The sequence below is a fragment of the Solea senegalensis genome, linkage group LG5 (assembly GCF_019176455.1).
Source record: "Solea senegalensis isolate Sse05_10M linkage group LG5, IFAPA_SoseM_1, whole genome shotgun sequence".
NCBI classification, from domain to species: Eukaryota; Metazoa; Chordata; class Actinopteri; order Pleuronectiformes; family Soleidae; genus Solea; species Solea senegalensis.
This window is the reverse complement of record NC_058025.1, coordinates 15,663,204-15,686,559: the sequence shown is the minus strand read 5'-3', so window position 1 is coordinate 15,686,559 and position 23,356 is coordinate 15,663,204. Positions and strand designations below refer to the sequence as shown.

The window sequence follows — 23,356 nt, the reverse complement described above, 5'->3', positions numbered from 1 at the left end:
ACAGTGGATGCAAGTTGCCCTCAGGTCAGTACGTTTTGTACCATTGATTTAATGTGGATCAGAACTTAATAATACTGACATAATTTTGTCAGTAGCATTAAAAGTAAACGGGTTAATGCCAAACCCCACAGCGCAACACTCCTCTGCTGTTGCTATGTCTGTGTCATCGACATTGACTGTTGACACAGCATGTGATCACATGTGAGGACTTTTTTTGCCATTCAAAGCAAATTTGCCACTGGGAGAAGGAAGTCACGAGATACATTGTCTCATTGCTCAGAATTAAACTCTTCGATTACAATTCACTAATTTTTGCCCCTGGAAACAGATTTGAAAACAACTAATATCACAAAACTGTTATTACTCACATGGACATTGTAAAATGGCTACTGATATAATTAGTGCAGACAAATGAGTCTGTACAGGTTTGTTTTGCTGTTTGTTCCTTTGAAGAAGTGTTTTTTGTTTTTTTACTATGATAGTTATTTCTACATAGTTGGACCACTACTACTGTATAATTATATGGAGGAACAGCTTCGTAAGCATTTGTGGTTCAGACTCCAAGTCATCTTGTCTCAACATTGACATGGTGCCTTCCAAAAATCAAATGTACTGCAATGACTCAAGTCCTTAAAACAGGCAGTGAAACTCAGAAGTCAGATCATTATGTTCCTCCGCCTGTTTATTATAGTCTAGATATTGTTTTCATAATCTGAGTATTTATTTATGACTAACGTATGCTTCAAACGATTGCTTTCATTCTCTAGTAATAGGCCAGTGGTTTTTGTTTGTTTTGATGAATCGGTTAATTGTTTTGGAAATGTCCAAAACACGAAGGTAATACGTTTACAATGATAGGAAACAAATAATAGAACGTTTGCATTTAGAAGTTGTACACCTATGATGAAGGTGTGATTTAAAAAGTGTCTCCATAATCGCAACCAAATTTGGTCCATAAACTCAAAACATTTCAGTTTTAATGAATCCTTTGTAATGTGACCAGAAAATATTCACATTTAATAAACAGGAAAATCATCTTGTTTTTACTTAATAAAAAAAAACACTCAATTATTAATCAATTGTCAAAATATTTACCAATTTATTTAGTAATTGATAAAAAATAATTGCATTTGTAACACTCCAACACAAATCTAACATTATTTTTATGTAATGAAAGCTGGGAGGTGACATTTGGTCCCAAAGACAAACATTAATAAAACAAATGAGAGTTACGGCCTGGTGGCCTCTCTGATGTGAGCTTCAAAGTGAGATCAGGATATGAGTCATCAATCAAGATGGTAATCTGGCAGTTGTTTTTTTGTCTCTATTCTTTCAAGCAGATGAGGCAGTCCTGGACGATGTCATCAGACTAAAGGAGTCATCTGCAGTGTTGACACAAGAGCAAGACCGAGGGGGGATAAGGAAAGAGGAGGAGAAGGAGGAGGTCAACAACATAGAATACAGAAGAATGGGTGTGGGGAAAAACACCACCTCCAAGTCAATGGACAGCGGCAGTGAGGGAGTAAAATATGAAGAGGAGAGCAAACATGGAGCAGATTTCTACCCTATACCGGTACATGGCTTATAGTTTTTCCACTGAGGCATATCCACACAGTCATCACGAACATGAGCTCATAATGGACTAATTAAAAAAGACACAGTTGGCGAGGTTTCGGTCAGAGCACACCTTTTTTTAATAGTCTTTTTTCACCTCCCACTTGTCCCTCGTACTTGCATGCTCACATTGTTCCTTCTTTTGCCTGGAATGTAGTTTTGTGGGTGTATACACACGCAAGCTGTCTACTTCATGGCAAGTTATTGCACGCTACTGCAGCCCTGTCCTTCCATTTCCTTTATTTGTCTGCTTCATCAAGGCCAAAGAGCGACATCACCACAGTGGCGGTGTCATTCATAAAATCACGTGTATACATAAAGCCCTGCTTGACTACAGGTTTTTTTGAGTGGTGGGCATTAACCAGGCACCTTTATTCAAGTTGTTGTTGTACCCTTTTTTATTTCACTAGTCTTTATTTTTAAGTGCATGTCACTGCGTTAAAGAAGAATTCTGTGGTTTACTTCACTGGTTAATATTTCTTATCTATCTATAAATGCAAGGAATGTTTGTGTTTGTTATTCGTTTAACTGTCCAACGACAGTCTTCACTTGGCAGATGACTTACTAAGGGCACCAGTGTGTGCAGTGCTGACTTTGACTTTGTTCGGTAAAGAAATACAACATATATTATCACGTTGCACACAATGTTCCAATGAGGAGATGGAGGAATAATTACACTGTATGGTCATTATAGCGTTGCTAAAACAACAAGTCAGTGGTGGCCTAGGACTTTTGCACAGTACTGTATATTACATCAGAAATCTAAATTGCATGTGTTTTTAGGTGGTGGTCAGTGGAGTCAATGGTGCCAGTGGAGACCAGGACACTGAGAACACAGAACTAATGGCCATATACACAAAAGATATTCAAGGTGCAGAAAAGGTAGGACAAGAGAAAACATGCAGGAATGGAGCATAGTCATTATGCTCGCTGTAAACTTCTACTGGCACACAATCTTGTTACTTTCTCTTTCTCTGCCTGTTTTAAACAGTTTTTTGTCTTTAATTCAAAAACATTGGCTCTCCTCTTTCTTTTTTGACATGCTGTTCTCACATTAACACTGAAATACACAATAGACAATAGAAAAACCACCCACATTTGTATTGGTTCCCAAGTTTTGCTTTCACTACATTATATTTTTAGCCACTGGAAGGTTTAAAAAAAAAAAAAAAAGATTTACGTCACACAGGAACTGCATTCTGTTTCCATAATGATTTAGAGAAGAAAATAGCATGCACCTGGTGTCGGTTGTGTTTTTCATACATGGTTCTCTATTATAACATAACACTGGATCTGATGAAAAGTCCCCTTGTCTTTTCCCTCTTAAACGTTAACAACCCTTTTCCATGGTTTGATCCATAAAGCAAAGTGCACTGGACAAAGTCAACAAAAGACATGAACTAAATTTCTGTGTGTGTCTCCGTGTAGAGCTCGATGTCCGAGACATTGGACAGCACAGACAGTATGGACGCAAGAAGGATGGATATGATCTATACCATTGAAGACACCCCACCCTGGTACCTGTGTGTATTCTTGGGCTTACAGGTACCTCTTCAGATGACGCTGTTGTGCTTGTATGAGCTCTCATCCGTATGCTTTCAATACCGGCGTCAAAGATGAGTTTAAATTCTCACCATATGTGAACTGAAAAAAGTTCAATTCAGTTTTATAGCGCTAAACCACAACATACATTATCTCAAGGTGCTGGAAACATTCACAGTATTATAGAGGGAAGAGAAACCCTACAGCCCACACAATGGACAATGAACAAGCACTAGGCATCAGTGGAGAGGAAGAGAACCAGACTCAAGAATGTGCTGCATCTGCCTTGACCGGTTGGGAGGAAATTTGATGTGATGTGTTCCAATAAAGTGATGGCGAAATGATTATACTGTATGGTCATTATAGCATTGCTAATACAACAGATCTCATGGTGGCCTAAGACCTTTGCACAGAAGGGTATTTTGGTGATCCAGTAATTAAACGTGTCACCGTGTGTTACCGTGTGTTTTGTGGTCGACACTGACACTTTAGTGTCTGCTGTGACCACATTAGTTTGGCACTGGCTTCACCACCGCTGACACCACGTCTGTTATTGAGAGCAACATTTTGTTTTCAGTGGGGCGCAGAGAGGGCAGAATAGCCCTGAGTGAATCAAAACACAATAAAGTAAGATTATAACCATTAGACAATGAAATTGTGACTCAGTGTTAATATTGTGGCTGTGGATACAAAGCACCTTTTGAATGTGTTTCTTTCCAACAGATCTAATCATGCATTTAGGACAGATTTGGAACATTTAAACCTTTACTAAGCTCTTTTTGTGCATGTGATCAGATCACACAAGACAGATGTTAATCCCACAGCTCACAGCTGCAGGTAAAACAGATATTGTTCTCTGTCTGTGTGGTAGTACGTTGAGAAACAAATAAATCATATGGCGGTCAGTATTAATAATGTGGTTGTGGCTACAAATAAATGAATGCATGACTGCGGACAAATGTGTCACAGAAACCACATTCAGAGGTGGATCCTCAATCCACCTCTGAATGTGGTTTCTGTGACACATTCAGGACACACTGGGATCGTTGAGACCTTTACTTGACACAATACGGCTGAGGACACACACATTGACTGAATGGCTTCTTGTGTTTGCAGCACTACTTGACGTGTTTCAGTGGGACGATCGCGGTGCCGTTCCTCCTCGCTGAGGCGATGTGCGTCGGGTTCGATCAGTGGGCCACCAGTCAGCTCATCGGGACCATCTTCTTCTGTGTGGGGATCACCACCCTGCTACAGACCACAGTGGGCTGCAGGTACATATACACAACAGTACCGCTTGACACAGTCACAGAGCTGTCACAGACTGTGCGTTAATGACATAATTTGTGTAATGCGCACGGTGTCCGTTGGGTCCATACGTGCTGTGTGCAAAAGTATACCAGGGCCTTTAGGCCTCAAGTAACAAAAAATTAGTAATCAGTAACTGACTGGCTTACTAATGTGTATATATAATTGTTTTTCAAAGGTTATGACTGTGGGAAAGGCACTGAATTATTAATCAATTGTCAAAATATTTACCAATTTATTTAGTAATTGATAAAAAATAATTGTATTTGTAACACTCCAATACAAATCTAGCACTATTTTTATGTAATGAAAGCTGGGAGGTGACATTTGGTCCCAAAGACAAACATTAATAAAACAAATGAGAGTTACGGCCTGGTGGCCTCTCTGATGTGAGCTTCAAAGTGAGATCACTTCTTTTCCCTAAATGTGGCACTTGGCGACAGGTCCCTTTGTCAACATGAAGTTCCTCTTTCTTTCTCCACTTTCACCCTTCATGTCACTCATGAGTGGGTTTAAGTGTGTTTCAATACATTTAAGTAGATGCTTGCTCACACATTTCTTTGGCTCGGCGTGTATTTCCAGAACAGCAAAGTTATCATTTGTAAGAATACATTTGTAGGGATACAAATTGTTGTATTGTTGCTGCTAAGAGTGTAGATTAGTCAAACAAAAGCATTCTTGCTCTATTCATGTGCCTACAGTTGTCTGCATATTTTAGCTTTCTATCTCTATAGCAGCTATGGAAATTCCAGACATTTAAGACGTCTATCAACTGTTCACTTTATCACAGGCAAGTGGTGTGCATGATATTGAAGCTGTAATTCTCATTAATTACAGCTACATTCTCTTAATGTAAGACGTATGCCTGTGCAGCTCCTTACGGCTGTGTCGCATCTCTCGTTTCATTTAGGCATGAGTAATGAGACCATTCGCGCTGCTGCCTCTTTTTTGGGAATAGACCGTTCACCTATTTTTCAGGCCAATCCACAGGCGTCTCGCAGCCAAAAGACAGTGAAAATGATTCCTCTTCAGTGTCTGGATCAATCACAAATGTCACAAACACAGCACGTCCTGCACCTGCTTCAAAGTAAAAGCCCCTCCATTGTTTCAGTTCCTTGATTCCCCCTCCACATAGTTTATTTGTGAAATATTTGCAGCACCGACAAATGCACAACTTCCTAGTATTTAGTTGAGTACGGAGGAGTATTGCAGACGCTATACACAGACGCTCTAAAGCAGCTCCGTGGTAGATGAGCAGGAGACACAAAACTGGTGTGAATGGCTGAGCTGTGTGAGAAACAGCAGATCAGCACAGTGTGAAATTGACCTTATTTTAACCACAAGCTGACTGCTAAAAAAAAAACATGTCTCTGTTTTTCCTTTACCTCTCTGTCCTCTCTCATTTCATTAGTTGTGATCATTGTCAGTGTTATGTTAACAATGATTCACCTGCAGAACATCATGTATTAACTGACATGATATCCCTCCCGTTGCCATGGATATTATCCCATCCCAGTCAGGTCTTGTCTTGAGGTGTCGAGAGGATCTTTTCCTCTCACTTTCCATTTTATAATAAACCTAATCTTTCCATCACGTTGTCACAAGCTCTTCACAGTCTCACTGTTATCCCCACTGTGTCACCGCAGATGAATCACCTCATTCAGCGCCACTCCCTGTTCTTTTTTGGCACAATTTATGACCTTGACTGATGCCTCATCTGAAGTAACAATCTATTGTACAGCGCTGTCCTTTTTTGTAAACTAAATTGGTGTTGAGTGATAAAAGGAGGTTCCACCTTAAGTTAAAGGGAAACAACAGCCAAGATATTGCGAGTTATTGTCTTTAACGCAGTAACTTGTAGACAGTAGGACACAAGATACTTAATTGCTTAATGTCATTAGCCTTGCAAATGAAACATGTCACATGAACCATCTGGGTCAGCCCATGGCCAAGTGGAAGGGATTTTGGCTTGTTACAGAGGGTTGCCAGTTTGAATCCTCTGACAAGTCGAGAGCTGAGGTGCCCCGAGCAAATGTTCAGATATAAGAAATTCAAAAAGTCTCATATTAGGTACACTTTTTCATATTTATGTTGCATGACAACAGTGCACTTTCTTTGCAAGTGCTTTTGGAAGGTGTTTAGTGGCCAGTATGAACAGGAGAAATGGCTGCAGCAAACCTGATATTTGTTTTGCATGGTGGACGACAAGAAGTGAACAAAATGCAAATGCATGTGGTGAGTCATGATGCCAAGTCGAATTGGAAAGGGCACAAATGTTTCTCAAGGAACGGATAAGAGTGATCACAGTATTTTCACTTTAATCACCCTATTTGTTTTTTTCATAGAACATATAAAGTTAAAATTATTCAATGTGGAAGAGGTTATTTTTTTCTGCCTTTTTTGGTTCAAACTTGTCAGTTTATATTGATCCCCACAAGTCTTGCTTTTGCTATGGTATTATCTTAGCTATGAGGTTTCTGTGGGAAAATATTACTGACTATGGCGCAAACACCAGATTTGATTTAAATTAAAAAAGGAAAAGAAAAACAAAGAAAGAAAGTCATTGTCAAAATGGTGACGACCAAAAAGACTGTATGTGGGGACCAGTCCATCTGATGCAGGACATCTTGTTACTTTTATTGCTGAAGTTGTTTTTTTTGTTTTTTGTTTTTTAGGATTTCAGCTTTGTGTCTGAGTTTGTCCTTCAGTATCACAGAAGAAATTTGCATGACACCCAGATCCTAAACATGTGCCAGATCCTAAACATGTATTTATAATTTATCGTATCTCAGCAGAAGTTGGTGATAGAAAAAAGGAATTACTACTTGCTGGTGAGATTTGATATTAAATTGTAGACGACCACTTCTATAGTTGTATTAATGAATTGGAATCTAGAATGTGTGTAAAAGGTGACAAACGGTTTTAGTTTAGGACTAAAATGCTAATAAATTATTATAAAGGAAAGATATAATCGCATCCTTTGTGGGATTTGACACATAAAATATATACATGTACATATATGATTTGTGGAATATTGTCTAAAGTAGTCGTGTACTAGTCTGTAGTGTTTTTAGAATTGTTCGACTCCTCTTTTTAGATATAAATTCCCCTCATTGTTGCTGCTGATTTATTCCCATTGCATTTCCGTCCTTCCATTTACACTCACACTATCATGACAATACAATCCATTTCCTGTGTCTAATCTATGATCAGAAGATATGACATCCTTCCACCATTAACACCTCCCACAGTTGTGTTTTGTAGGTTGCGTGTGGCTGCCTTATTGACTTATGTAATAGAAATATGGCACTTAACTGTGTGAGTATACAAAGGGTTTGAGTAGTGTTTTGTGGTTTGAGAGAAAAGGGAAAGGAAAATGAGGCAGGGAGAGAAATATGTTCCAGCAAATATGTCTTTCTTTGTGGCACAAAATACTTGGATGGTTTTCAGACTCAACACTTTATAAGTGTCACATTTTCTAATGTTAAATTTCCCAACATCCTCTGTTGTACATTTAAATGATTATCTAGGTTTGTTAAATGTAAATTCTAAACACTGCTTTGCTTGTTTTAGGTTACCTTTGTTCCAAGCCAGTGCTTTTGCCTTCCTGGCACCAGCCAGAGCCATCCTGTCCCTGGACAAATGGAAGTGTAATAATACAGGTAACTTATTTTATTCTACACGACCTCATCTGTTATATGATAGCAATGAAATGTCTGGGTTCACTCGCTGTGGGCATCAAGGATATTCAAAGGGGATTTGCTGGTTGATATCCATATTCATGACTACAGAGTCATAGAGTAGTCCTCTTGAGTAGAGAAACAACAAATAATTATTTTTGCAATCCATTAATGACATTTTGTTGTTATATGGAGCAAACAAATAAAATTCTGAAAAAGGTTAGTGTAGTGCTTAGGACTCTAAAGGGCCTTTCTACATGGAGTTGGCATGTTCTCCTTGTGTGTGTGTGTGTGTGTGTGGGTTTTTTCCGGGTTCTCCGGCTTCCTCCCACAGTCCAAAAACATGCAATATGGGGATTAGGTGAATTGGTCACTCTAAATCAGGGGTTGGCAATTATTTTTCCCAGGGGGCCAAATGAGCAACTGAAAATATTTTGGAGGGCCGGGCCAAAATGCCGAACTCAATTATGCATAATATACATTTTATTTCTATATAAAAAAACATTGGACTCATTTTCAGTCACATTAATAACAAAGGGCATTTTGAGTTTCATATACTATTGAAACAAGGATTTTCTTAGCTTTCTAAAGATATCACATCATCTTTGTAGCCAAAATACTCTGATGAAATTAACTGTTGTAGTAACAACATCAACCACATTGCGTGTGGCTGCCTTATTGACTTATGTAATAGAAATATGGCACTTAACTTAACATTAATAACAAAGGGCATTTTGAGTTTCATATACTATTGAAACAAGGATTTTCTTAGCTTTCTAAAGATATCACATCATCTTTGTAGCCAAAATACTCTGATGAAATTAACTGTTGTAGTAACAACATCAACCAGGTTGCGTGTGGCTGCCTTATTGACTTATGTAATAGAAATATGGCACTTAACTGTGTGAGTATACAAAGGGTTTGAGTAGTGTTTTGTGGTTTGAGAGAAAAGGGAAAGGAAAATGAGGCAGGGAGAGAAATATGTTCACATTAATAACAAAGGGCATTTTGAGTTTCATATACTATTGAAACAAGGATTTTCTTAGCTTTCTAAAGATATCACATCATCTTTGTAGCCAAAATACTCTGATGAAATTAACTGTTGTAGTAACAACATCAACCACATGGCTAAGTTTTAGCGCTGACTTGCACAACGCTTGCTGATGAATAATACAATGTATAAACACCAATGTCTGCTCTGAGTTGAGTTCACTCAGTTTATTTGCATTTTTTTCAAAAGCCCAACATTTTCTGACATCACTCCCCGTTGTGGGTCCTTTTATTTGCCGCATTGCTGCCTGGTCCTCCGTGAAGTCGCGCGTTTGATATGAGCAGCTGGGCTGTGTCACGGACGTCACAGCTCTCATCCAAAGCCAAAGGAAAAAAAGTCCAAGCTTCCCACTTCCTACTTTGCAGCTGAAACTCCAGATTCTCTGCGATGTCCTCCACCCTTCTCGTCACGGTGCGGTGGGACAGCGGGATGTTTTCAAACGCTTCTTTTTTTCTCTGGGCATAGCAGTGCTGCAGACTCGACCATGCACTCTTTCACAAACTCCCCCTCCGAGAATGGCTTACTGTTGTTTGAAAGTTCTGCTTTCGGCATCCACTTAACTCTTTTTGGCATGAGCCGACATTTTCGCATTTTTCAGGGGTGACAAGGAAGGTAGACAGGTTATCAATCACACGCACTTCACGTGCACAGTTAACGTGCACGATTGCGTGCACTGTGAGAATAAATGGCCTTCAAAATAAAAGCAATGCGGTTTTAGTCCACCCATAAGATAATTAGAAATTATGTTATATTTTCCAATTATCATGTAATCTTTCGCGGGCCGGTCAGAATCCGCGGGCCGTACAATGCCCAGGTCTGCTCTAAATTGACTGTAGGTGAGACGGAATTGATGTATGTCTCTATATGTGGCCCTGTGATGGACTGGCAAACTGTTCAGGGTGTCCCCGCCTATCGCCCCCTATGTCAGCTAAGATTGGCACAGCACCCCCGCGACCAAAAAAGCAGTAGAAAATGGATGGAAGTTGCTTAAAAATCTGAGAACTTGTTTCATTAATAAATAAAAAAGATTATCAATATAGTTGTCAATTCATCTAGTAATATATTTATAATTGATTAAATCAATCAGTTGTCAAGTTTGCCTATTTTGTGATCTCATGTCCATGTTTTTTTTTACTCAACCAGTGGTTCCAGTACTGAACAGCACCGAGCTCTTCAACACGGACGACATTTGGCATCCGAGGATACGAGAGGTAAAAAGACAAGTACCATGAAAGTGGAAGGAGTCCTTAAATACAGTGAAACTAGTTTGACTAGTCAGGTAAGTAACTATGTATTATAGAAAGCTGTCAGGGAGTGCATTATGTAAACATCCAGGTGGCAGAACTGCATAAATGCAATATGCCCTCAGGACAAATAAGAGATTGCCACCTCCTCTGATGTCAATAAAAATGTTATCCAATTGAGCTGAAATGATTATGTTAGCTGTTGTTGATGTTGAATATTTGTATAGAGCTGACCTTTTTTTTTATTATGTCTAAACCAAATGAGTAATTGCTTTCTGTGAGATGTGTGAATGAGACTTAAATTCAATCATACTGGATCCTATTGTTGAATGTAACACCAACTGGCAGCAGGCAGGTCTAACGTGCACGTGATGAATGGTGACAGGAGGAGAGGACTGTGAGATGGATAAAGGCAGGACAAATCAGATTAACACTCAAACATATCTATTGAAAAAACAGGATATGTGGTGACTGTAACTTCAAAACAAAATGTCTCTAATCGTATTTCATGCGTCTCTTAGAATACAACACTTGTGTGCAGGAGTTCCACCAAAAATATGGTTCGCATCAGTGTCACATGAAATAATAAATGACCTCTGATTCATCTGAACCCAAATTCTGTTGTATAATTATTATCTTTTAAAGGTTGAGCATACATTTTCTAAAGCAGGATACACGCCTACTCACTTGCTGTGTCCTCACATAGCCTCTCTCGTACATTTCAGAAGAAAAATAGTGAAAGAAAATTGGCAGAAGGTCTGACAAGAAAAGTTAAGAAAAATGCCCACTGCAACTTTTGTAAATATTTGTATTCTTTCATAAAGCCCCTTGCAACAATTTCAAATGCCCAGGCATTAGAGCCCATCTGAAAGTGGGTGTCAAGGCCTTGAGTGGCTGATTTAGAGTGAAGATTTGAAAATATTTAACATACAACAGTTCTTAAGTGGGACAATCCACACCAATTGCTTTGTTTCATTAGATCCAGGGGGCCATCATCGTGTCCTGCCTGATTGAAGTGTGCATTGGGGCCCTTGGTCTTCCCGGGATCCTCCTGAAGTACATCGGACCCCTGACCATCACCCCCACTGTAGCACTCATTGGCCTTTCTGGTTTCCAGGCTGCAGGGGAAAGGGCTGGAAAACACTGGGGCATTGCCATGCTGTAAGTACACACTTGTGCGATGAAGTGTGTTGAGGCAGCAGTGTATTATGCTATCATCGGGATGTGACAGGTTTGCATTTTTCTTAACCTAACAATTGAAGGTATTGGCACATGAAGAAGATACTGAAGGAAAACTTTAATTGAAGAAGTCAAACCTGATATACAGTAATGTAAGGTTTCTGCTGTGTTACCTTTGTTTACACTGTTGCTCTGTCTTGCTCCATGGGGACATACAAGCTCTACGTGTTATTTCCACTGACTGATTCTCTCTCATACAGGTGGGATAATTAATTGGCTCTCAGGGCACCGTGTCATTAGTTACTTGAAAATTTGATTCAAACTTGAGTTGCTTTTTGATGCAAGAATATAAGTTACAGAAAATAATATAGCATGACTCAGTGATCCCCCAAACTCACGACTGTTTCTATCTGCAGGACTATCTTCTTGGTGCTGCTGTTCTCACAGTACGCGAGAAATGTTAATTTCCCTTTCCCGGTCTACAAAGCCAAAAAAGGCTGGACTTCTTATAAACTTCAGGTCTTCAAAATGTTTCCTGTAAGTACTCAGTGTAAAAAAACACAAAATACACATACAGTATGTATCTCACATGTTTCCATTTAGTGCAAACTGTAACTAGGCTCCACTTAGTGATTTCTTTGTTTCCTTTAGAAATATTCTCCCCTAATAAATTCAGTTTGATGTCAGTACAACTTTCCACTACCACAAACTGTGTTCTCATCTATGTTGCACATTATTCACCAGCGCTAATCTCCTTCCTCTGCAGGAGGTAAAGTGATTTTCTTTTTGCATACCACTGTGCAGGGTGTAAATTAGTATTTTCCTGCCCTCTACTGGTTGTATTTTAAATTAGAACGACTCTCCTAAATTCACACCAAAGGTGCCTAGCAGTCTGCTTTACATGTACGTCCTCTAAAAGCACAGGAGGTGACTTGGTTATGGTCCAGACAACATAGTCTTTTATAGTCCTACAAGCTGACAACACACTTCTCTATCCTCTTATTTAAAGTTGGCATGAAACAACTGCTTTTAGCTGCTATACATGTGACCTTGTCTTTTAATATTTTTTTGACTCTTTGATCTTGACCCTTTTTTTCTGATAGTATTACTTTAAACCTTTGTTCTAGTAATGATGTTGTGTTTCTTGTTTTTTTCCTCAACCTTGTCAAAATAAACTCTGTTTTCAGAAGTTCCGCTGTGAATATGGTTATTATGTGAGAGATAAAAATTTAATATTTGAGGAGAGTACAGAATAACATGCACATGGTTGTGGTTTGGCAAATGTGGTGGATAATATAGACTTGTAGAAATGTGTAGACTTATCACCTCCATTACCTGCCTTTTCACTAAGTGGCCACCGGTTGTGACGTCACCCATAAGAATCTGAACCCTCCAGATTCGCCATGTTAAGGTTTTGGAAAGCTTTTTTTTTTTAATATTCTCTCTGTCTTCATCATCAGATCATCATGGCTATTCTGGTGTCATGGCTGTTATGCTTCATTTTCACAATAACGGATGTTTTCCCGCCGGATAAAAACAAATATGGGTTCTACGCCCGTACAGATGCTCGTCAAGGAATCGTCACGGCGGCGCCGTGGTTTAAGATCCCATATCCTTGTAAGTGTGTATGATGAAGAGGCAGAGGATTGTGGGCATATCCTGATAGAGATGATGAATAAAAAATGATTTAAGAAATGTTCTGTCTAAATGCAGCTGCTTTAAATGTCTCAACTTTGACCTCTGCAGTCCAGTGGGGTTTTCCAACTGTAACCGCAGCAGGTGTGATTGGGATGATGAGTGCTGTGGTGGCCAGCATCATCGAGTCCATTGGAGATTACTATGCCTGTGCTCGCCTCTCTGGTGCTCCTCCACCTCCCATCCATGCAATCAACAGGTAGGTAACTCTTCAGTTTCTTATTTATGCTCTTATCTGTTCACTCCAGAAGTACAGTAGGGGTGTTTTACTGTCTGTCGGATACTGTAATTAGTCCCTCCCCCCCTCTGTCTCTGCAGGGGGATATTTGTGGAGGGTATTTCCTGTGTGCTGGACGGGCTTTTTGGCACAGGAAATGGCTCTACCTCCTCCAGTCCAAATATAGGTGTCCTGGGAATCACAAAGGTAAAAGGCAACTCATCTCTGTGAGGTTTATTTTTCGTTATGCTTTTGAATAGTTTGAGACCTCATCTGCATTTCATTCATTTCATGTTAGTTTTTGTGTTTACTTAAAAAAACCACAACTGGCAACTCTTAGAATCTGTCACTTTTTAAACATACATGCTGAATTTTGCTGTTGTTACCATGGTTACAGCTTATGAAATGTCAAAAGTCATTGTTTTAAATGGATTACAGGCTGATTGGTTTAACGCAGACAAGTCAAATCTTTTGTCCACTGACATAACCAGAAACCACGCACAATTTTCAAGCTTTTGTCTAAACTCACAACCCTCTGCTCTGACCAGTAAACATCCTTGATTATGCCTTGTTTATTCAGCTTCCTGTGTTAAATGCATGTCATGTACAGTTAAGACACAATAAACACATACAAGCCACCCACTTCCGTTTGGCGCTCATGTTAATCAAGTGCGCTGTCCTCACTGAGCCCCACACTGAAGCACTATGTAGTGCCAGCTCACAATCCTCCACAACCAGACCACATTTCAGAATGTAGTTTATTTTCTGTATGATTCTCTGAGTGAATCTAAAGCCCCTTTTCCACTAGCGCGGCACACCTCGCCACGCTTCGGCACGACACAGTTATTTTGCTTTCCATTAGCGATATTACGCGTACTTTTTTTTTTTTAGTACCTGCTCTGGCGAAGTTCCAAGTGAGCTAAGCTGATACTATGTGTGACGTCCACTGATCGGTCAGTGCCGTCACAGGAAGAGGCATGAGCCGAACAATGCCGAACTGTAGATCAATTAAAAAGACTTAACAATCCTGAAAACTTGCATTAATCTCCAACATTTAGCAAAGAAATATCTAAAATCTCAATATAATAATAGTCTGGTGTATTTATCTTTTTTAATGAACTGGTTCTAATGACTGAGTGTCCGTGTGTGTCGTATGTAAAACGGCGTTTCATGCAGCAATTACTCCGCCCAAGTTGAGGAGGTACCAACCAAACTGTGTAGAGGCGAGGTGAGCTTAGACCATGTAGTGGAAACACAGAATAAGCATTGAATTGCCTTTGCAGCAGAGAGTGGGCAACGTGAGAGCAACATGTTAAAACAAGGCTTTTAAAGTGGACATGCACAGGCACGTCTGCGTCCACTGTGGACAGGGTGATAAACTTCAGTTGTACAAGAGTCTCAAAACAGTTAAAAATAGATGCTTTGAGCATTTAAGCCCTTATATGGAAAATGTTGCACTCTAACACAGCATGGGTATAAGGGCTGCGGACCCTTACTGATTCAGATCTTGGTTTCCATCTCTCTGACTGTTATCCTTTATGCAGGTGGGCAGCAGACGTGTGATCCAGTACGGAGCCGCCATGATGCTGCTGCTGGGGATGGTGGGTAAATTCAGCGCCCTGTTTGCCTCTCTGCCCGATCCTGTCCTGGGAGCTCTGTTCTGCACCTTGTTTGGTATGATCACTGCAGTTGGACTGTCCAACCTGCAGTTTGTTGACCTCAACTCCTCCAGAAACCTCTTTGTCCTGGGCTTCTCCATCTTCTTCGGTCTGACGTTGCCAAGCTACCTCAAAAAAAACCCGCTGGTGACAGGTGAGTGCAGAGGAGGTTCCTACACACACAGTTTTGATGAATAGAAATTTGTATTCAGCAGATTAAAAAAAACAAACATATATACAACATTCTCCATCTCTGTCGTGAACCTCTTATTAATACTCAAGAATAAGCAATAAAGATAAACATGAATTTGTTTGAGTAACACCACCAACTGCAATTCTGTCAAAGTGGAAACTGGTTGATTTCATCTGACAAAATTGTAGATAAGACACAGACCCAACTTCCTCTCTTGTGAAAAAGCCCACAGGAAAGATGCAAGTACTAACAGTGACATCCTTAACAACCTAAGGAAATTAGTTAATTTACTGAACATGTTAAAATTATGTGGATAAGAGAATGATGCCAGCTTTTTAAAGGTTTCAGTTCTTGTCCCAATACAACATTGTTTCAAGTTGTTGTTTTTTAATCTTTCTCAGGAATAGTTGAGATTGACCAAGTGCTGAATGTCCTCCTCACCACGGCCATGTTTGTTGGAGGCTCCGTCGCCTTCATTTTGGACAATACTATCCCTGGTAAGTGTTTAATCCACAGTTTGTCCACAAATGTTTTATTATTTTTTTTGGTATAAACGTGTTACTGAATCTAAAAATGCCGCCGCGTTTATGGCTGGATGACAAATATATGATAGAATTGCTGTGACTGACAAGCAGATAGAGGAATAGCTTTTAAAAAGGTAGAAGATGGAGGGGTGGTTTTATCATCTCAAGATCCCCTGATAGAGCTGGACGATGTGGCTGGAAGAAAGGACTCCTGAACTTGACTTTCAGCTGGGACCTGGACCATTGTAAAAGGGATAAAAGGTTCAGTGCATAATAATTAGTCACATCGAACGGTGAGACTGCAGATGGCAACAAATTAAAGAATCCTCCACTCACCACTTCCTTTTACAAGTGTGTCAGGGAACTACGTGGCCTTTACAGAGTGTAAACACTCTTTCATATCTCTCTCTACTCTTCCACACCTTCTAATTTGACTTCTTTCTCTTTTGGTGGTATATACAGTGGGTGGAAGCAGCCTTGTTGAGTGTGTGTGACAGCTTTTAGCTGTCTGTTAAGGCTACTGTAGAAACATGTAGGCACAAAAAGGTTTAAACCAAGGCCTTTCCTTGAATACATATGCTTATTCAAAAGTTTTGTTTGGATGCAGTCGTACACTTAAAAACAAAATACTCATTAGTATAGTATTACTACTTATATAGGTAGTATATAGCATTTCTTCCACTTAACCCTCCCTCCACTGGACCTTTAATTGATTAATCGTCATGTGGATACATTATGTGTGTCTTTAGATATTTGAGTTATGTTTTCGAATATCTAAAAAGGATTATAGTAACAAAACATGTTGGACTCATGTGGCAGCAGGTTGTGACATTAAACATAAGAATCTAAGTGTTGAAGCCATAACAATTGAAACTTGATGGCAATGATGACATTTTGGAAGTGCAATGAGTCTCCTATTGGACATTTCCACACTGGTGTCAACTCATACATAATCATCTGTTTTCTCCTAGATGTTTACGAAATTGACATTATGTGTGAGTGAAGGAGACCTGAAACCCTTCATTCATTCAGGAAAACGTCATCTCATGTTATAAATCAAGCAGGATGTACAGTAGGCTCATTTCCCATAGACTTGCGTTCTAAGAGGTTTCTTTTTGCAAGTGGAGTCGCCCCCTGATGGATTTTCAGTGTACTGTTACTTCCTGATTGACATTACAGAGGAAATCAGAAGGTTAGACGGACTGTGATTGGTCTTCATGGTCCCCCTCATTTGTCTAGATGTTTCATTTTGGGTTTTTTTAAGGAAAGCCACGATGATTCACTCTCTTTCATCTTTCTGGTCAGGTTCTCCTGAGGAGCGAGGCCTCAAGAAGTTGAAGCGTGGAACGGGCGTCAATGGTGCAGAACTGGAAGGGATGAGATCGTACGACTTGCCGTTTGGAATGGACTTCATTCACAGACACCCCATCTTCAAGTACATCCCCATCAGTCCTGCCTTTACAGGCTACCAGTCTTTGAGGCCACAGAAAACCTGCAGGAGAAGAATGGGACCTGGAGAAGTGGTGAAGGGAGGAGGAACGGGAGGCGAGGGAGACTCGGCAGCAGGGGAGAGTCGGGTATAGTCGGGAAGGAATAAAATGTGGCTGGATTTGGGGAGCAGGGGATGTACACTAAGGATAAAGGACTGAGGAGGAAAGACCGAAGCAGAGCAGGATTTTGAATTGTATGTTTGAAAATGTGATGCCTCCCCATCATTATTTGTTTACTTTATTTTGTGACTGTTTGTCTACTTGCCCACTATATTGGTTAAAGCATGCTTAAGCAGGTCACAGCATGTTTTTAAAAGATGTCACCACACAGAGGTTAGTTGGTGTGTGTGTGTGTGAATGTGTCTCCGGTTAGCAGTGAGAGGTGACTGCACATTATCCTCAAGTGAGAGGCGATAGACGTGGAACAATCACAGCTGAACGGTTGGTAATTCACTTCTGCTGACTTTCGTGTGCCATGTCATTTTTGACACATTCTCCGAAAAGTGCGCTAGATTTGAATGTGTCGATTTTAGGATTATGCAAAATTACTGTTCCAAATCTCGAGGCTCATTATGCAACCGCTTTAGAGATGCACACACATGCTTAAACACCAACCGCCTCACCAGAACTAGTGCAACGAAGCACTTTGTGGTCATGCAGACGAACGGAGACGGTTTGTCAGGTGCACTTAGCCATGCAAAGTGATTGTGAAGTTTATTTTTGCACTATCTGGCTCCTACATTTAGAATGTCTCTCCACAGCTTGTGCCCACATGTCTTGAGTAAAACTCCCCAGAGACCCATTTTTTAAAATATGTAGACTGCTGATATTCATGGCATCTCCCATTTGATCAGGGGAAAATGTCACAAACCTTCTAGTTCATGTCTCTTTACAGTCAGTATTATGCATCATCTGTAAACCAGACCAAGACGTTTAATTAAGTTTTTTTATTTTATCTAATAATCAGCTGGTTTTACATCTCCTCGCCTGAACTGCTGTAATGACGAGAGTGAATCTGCAAATTTTTGGCCTCACAAATATGCAGATCTTCTCTCACAATCACTTGTGAGCAGAGATTTATGTAAATGTAGGATTAACTCTACCGTTAATAACTACCACTATCCAACCTATGCGTTTTTTCAGTGTGTTCACTTAGCTGTTGTATAACGTTACTTAGAACTTAGGGTGGTGGGGTTTTTTTTTCGATGTAATACTTTTTTTTTCCACTTTTAATGGCTCTAATGGATTTTCCCTACATTCCTCCTCCTCCCCGCCGCCCCTGCCACTCTCATCCCACTTCAGCTTTTAACTCCTGTCGTTGTCGTGTCTGCTGTTGTTCGGACCTTTTTTAGTTCTCAATGCAAAGAGCGAGTCCGTTGACCTCTCTGCCGCTGCTTCTACAAGAAAAACAAACAGCAGTTTGTGAAATACCATACGTCATATAAAAGTAAAAAGTAAACACAAAGGGGAAAATAACCAATAGAAAACAGAAGGTAATTCACATTTAGTCCAAGAGATTTTTACTTCATCCGAGTTCTAAAAGCTCTTAATGTTCACTTTTTGCTCTGTGACCAAAAACCAATACTTTTCATTAGCATTGGCAGTTGCAGTTGAGAATCTTCATCTCATGCCTTTTATCACTTGTGTTTTAGCTATTTATTTATTTATGCAAAGTTGGTGTTGAACGATGGCTTGAAGCAGGTCTATTTGCCGCTTGCACAATGTTGAAAATATATTTATTGTTACACTTTTTGTCTATTTTCTACTGCTTTATCCTCCACATGAGGGTCGCGGTGGGCTGGAGCCAAATCCCAGCTGACAACATATATACTTGATAAGAATAGGTGTAATGATGATGATGATGATGATGACTACATGCTCCTCTCTCTCCCAGCCTCTGGAACAGTTCATGCTTTTAAAACATCTCACCCCAAGGTCAACAGCTCGTCATATAAGTTAGTCATGTAAAAAGCTCGCTGCTTCTACTTCATTCCAATTATATCATGTTGTTTAATATAGAGGTGGAAAAAAAAACAAACACTTTTTTTTAAACATTGAACTGGATTGTCATGTCAAATTTCTGTCAGGGCCCTTTTTTTTAAAACAAGTACTGTTTGCACATGTAACGGTGCCAAGAAAATCAGGGTCAGGGAGTGAGACATTCTCACTGACTTCAACCTCTGTAATGTCACTGTTGTGTTTATACAGGATATTTATTTTTTTCATGACTCTAAAGCCTGATCTTTTCTGAATTTCTTTGGGCCCCACCTCATCTCTCTTTACATCACTCTCATGATTTAGTCATTATCAAAAGACACTGCTACCATCTGTCTCAAATTGGAATTTGGAACATCACAGTTCTCGAAATACTAAATACTTCACGGGCACCATTTTCAGTTGCCCGTGTCGGTATATGCAGTAAATAAGGTTAATATTTACAGTGGTATAACATCAGTGATCTCATTTAGGCTGCAGTAGGCAGGATCAATGGAATCTAAAACACCCTGGTTTTGGAATTGTTGCTCCCTGGCTCTGAGCTCTGAAGTGGAGCAGCTCTATGAACTGCCCTGTGATTGGTCAAAGCCTCCCAATCACACTATAGATTTAGTTTTAAGGCGCAGTAGTGGCGCTCTGTCTCAGATCAGTTGATACACATTATGCTAATAATGCAATTTTTATGTTTAAAGTCACAACATTTGGTGCAGCGCGAGATTCACCAAATATTCTACCATCCTTAGTAGACGGTTAATAATCTCACCATCTTGATAGCTGTTAACCGGTGGAGTTTTTGTCTGTGTGCTGCACATGACGTGCACAAATAATCGCGACTTGTGACTTTTGTTCCCTGTGTCATATTACATGCGACTAGCACTTAAATTTAAAAAAGTTCTTTCTGGACACTTGCATACTTGTTGAAGTCCTTAATTCCTGCAGAGAACCTGTCATGTTTAGTTGTTTCTGGATGCAGGAGAAGACACAGAGCGGCCATCTTATTAAGAGCCTGTTGGCAGCTGAGTGAACCTGCCTTATTACTTAACAGCAAGAAGAACATTGGACAACTTTGTGCCTAAATTCATCTTCCTCTTAATGTCCAATTTTACCCCCACAGTTATCTTACACTGTCCCCTTTCTTTCTTTATTTTTTTTTAAATCCTCGATACATGCATGTGTGAATGAGTCACACATTGTCACAACAGAAATGGCTCAATTACAGTAGCCACACCTCAGATTTACTTCATCATTTACATAAAAGAAACAAACCGATGGCTCTTGAGAAGGTGGTCATAAGGTGCATAACACAAATACATCAGTTTCTTTCAGTTATCTTGAAGGGGATGCTACATGAAAACAAATATATACTATGTTTTATCTGTGTTTTATCTTTTCCAATGTGTCTACTTTTATACATCATGTTATGTTTTTGCAAGTAAATATTTGTAAGAAACAAATCATAACTTTCAATCTTAAATCATGCTGAACAGCAGACAATTTTGTTTACTTTTTCTCTAAAAGGTAAAAAAAAACAACCAATATTTAAATTCTATTTTGAGTATGTGGTGTGGTGGAATTCTTTTCCATAATACCATACTTGGTGTTTGTTTCGTAGGACCTTTTTAAAATTGTATTTTTTTACTCTAACATTGCTCTCTCTCCATGTCATTGCATTACAGTATACTTTGCTGGTAATGTGAAACTTTACCAGTAAACTTTAAATATGTAAACAAATAAATGTATATTTAAAGGAGTAAAGTTTGCTAAACCTTCTGGAAAGAAATTGTGTAAACTAAATAGTAGCAAGAAATTGTGTTATTCTTTGTTCCTAAAGCTATTTAATAAGATGTTACTGAATGAATACGGTCTTTTGTCTTTATTGATCTCACAAATCTGTTCCTTTTACTCAAGCCAAATGAAGGGAAACTGAAACAAAATGGCTTTTATTGTCTCAACTTCACGACAGTCAACTAATAAATGCTCAAGGATTTCATCTTGCATCTACAGGAGGTCACTCTAATTATAATATCACAGTTATGTAAGTATTCAGACCCTTTCAGTGTCTCCCATCTCTCTTTGGTCATAGCTGTGGTGTTTTGATTGCGCTCTGGGACTGAATTTGGAAAGGCACACACCTATAGAAGGTACTGAGTGTAAAAAAATGAATTTAAACTATTGTAGTATAAGGCTGAAATGTAACAAAAAAAAGTTTAGAGGGTCTTGATACTTTCTGAAACCACTGTATATACAGTGTATACATGTGTACGTGTGTGTGTGTGTGTGTATACACAGTGGGGCAAAAAAGTATTTTTTTCAAGTAGTCCCACTCAAAAAGATGAAAAAGGGCTGTAATTTTCATCATAGGTACACTTCAACTGTGAGAGACAGGAAGTGTGGAAAAAATCCAGGAAATCACATTGGATGATTTTTAAACAATTTATTTTTGTACTTGATAGGAAAATAAATAACTGGACACGAACAAAACTTCAACTCAATACATTCTAAAGTAACCTCTGTTGGCAGTTACACTGGTCAAATGTTTCCTGTAGTTCTTAACCAGGTTTGCACACACTGTAGCTGGAATTTTGTCCTATTCTTCCATGCAGATCATCTCCAGATCTGTGATACTTTGGGGCTGTCGATGGGCAACACAGACTTTCAACTACCTCCACTCCCTCTTACTGAGGGAAGGAGGTTTTTGCTTAAAATCTCACGATACATGGCCCCATTTATCCTCTGCAATACGGATCAGTCGTCCTGTCCCCTTTGCCTCAAAGCAGCCTCAAAGCACGATGTTTCCACCCCCATGCTTCACAGTGGATATGGTGTTCTGGGGATGCAACTCAGCATTCTTCTTTCTCCAAACACGGCGAGTGGAGTTGTTACCAAATAGTTGTATTTTGGTCTCATCTGACCACATGACATTCTCCCAATCCTCCTCTGGATCAACCAGATGGCCTCTGGCATACTTTAGATCTTTCTTCACAGCTGTAACTCTGAAAAACAAACCTTGACGGCGTTTGGGGTGGACATAGAGATCTGCACTTCACTACCTGATATATTCACACATATCATATCATAGGATGTGATCTTTGTGCTCCAGTAGGATTTACTGTATACCTTTATACCAGGCTTTATACACTATACACTATATCCACTCCCACAACAGACATGGCAGGATAGAATTCAGTCGCATACTCATTCAGGACCAAATAAACACTCAGCCGCACACAGTAACAGGATGTTCTTACTCGTACACCAAGTAGCCAATCTATCCTGTGATAGAGGATTGTTCTCTTTCTTATTAAAAGAACAGGTGGCCATGAGATAGCGGTCCTGGCCATGTTTTGGTTTAAGCAGGGTAACCTGTCTTGGACTGCAGGATTTCAATCCATGACGATGTAGTGTGTTGTTCCTGTAACCTTTGTGACTGTGGTCCCAGCTCTCTTCAGGTCATTCACCAGGTCCCCCCTCATCCCAGCTCATCCCAGCCTTCTGCAGGTCTACAATTTTGTTTCTGGTGTCTTAAGAGAGCTTGCTGGTCTTGGCCATCGTGGAGGTTGGAGTCTGACTGTTTGAAGGTGTGGACAGGTGTCTTTTATACAGATAACCAGTTCAAACAGGTGCCACTAATACAGGCAACTAGTGGTGGACAGAAGAGCTTCTTAAAGAAGAACTTACAAGTGCGGGAGAGCCAGAATTCCTGCTTGTTTGTAGGTGTTAAATGTTAAAAAATCATCCAATGTGATTTCCTGGATTTTTTCCACATTCTATCTCTCACAGTTGAAGTGTACCTATGTTGAAAATTACAGACCTTTTTCATCTTTTTAGGTGGGACTACTTGCAGAATCGGTGGGTGTCCCAATACTTTTTTGCCCCACTGTATATACATACAGTATATATGTATATGTGTGTATATGTATATGTGTGTATGTACATATACGTACGTGTGTATACGTATATGTGTGT

The 23,356-nt window shown here is 39.6% G+C and overlaps 1 protein-coding gene across 2 annotated transcripts in view; it reads left to right on the top strand.

The window, feature by feature from the left end:
• slc23a2 (solute carrier family 23 member 2) overlaps positions 1 to 21,248 on the top strand; it is a 31,271-nt gene extending 10,023 nt beyond the window's left edge. Inside the window, exons 3-16 of one of the 2 annotated variants that reach the window (XM_044026004.1) lie at positions 1,341 to 1,573; positions 2,398 to 2,496; positions 3,043 to 3,159; positions 4,273 to 4,430; positions 8,038 to 8,126; positions 10,339 to 10,406; positions 11,419 to 11,600; positions 12,035 to 12,155; positions 13,079 to 13,235; positions 13,365 to 13,512; positions 13,632 to 13,737; positions 15,075 to 15,342; positions 15,783 to 15,878; positions 17,211 to 21,248. In XM_044026004.1, coding sequence (XP_043881939.1) covers positions 1,341 to 1,573; positions 2,398 to 2,496; positions 3,043 to 3,159; positions 4,273 to 4,430; positions 8,038 to 8,126; positions 10,339 to 10,406; positions 11,419 to 11,600; positions 12,035 to 12,155; positions 13,079 to 13,235; positions 13,365 to 13,512; positions 13,632 to 13,737; positions 15,075 to 15,342; positions 15,783 to 15,878; positions 17,211 to 17,488 — 2,120 coding nt within the window. In that variant the 3' untranslated portion in view covers positions 17,489 to 21,248. Of the gene's footprint in view, positions 1 to 1,337; positions 1,574 to 2,397; positions 2,497 to 3,042; positions 3,160 to 4,272; positions 4,431 to 8,037; positions 8,127 to 10,338; positions 10,407 to 11,418; positions 11,601 to 12,034; positions 12,156 to 13,078; positions 13,236 to 13,364; positions 13,513 to 13,631; positions 13,738 to 15,074; positions 15,343 to 15,782; positions 15,879 to 17,210 lie in introns of both variants that reach the window. The other variant, XM_044026003.1, reaches the window with a different exon arrangement.
• The last annotated feature ends 2,108 nt before the right edge of the window (positions 21,249 to 23,356 follow it).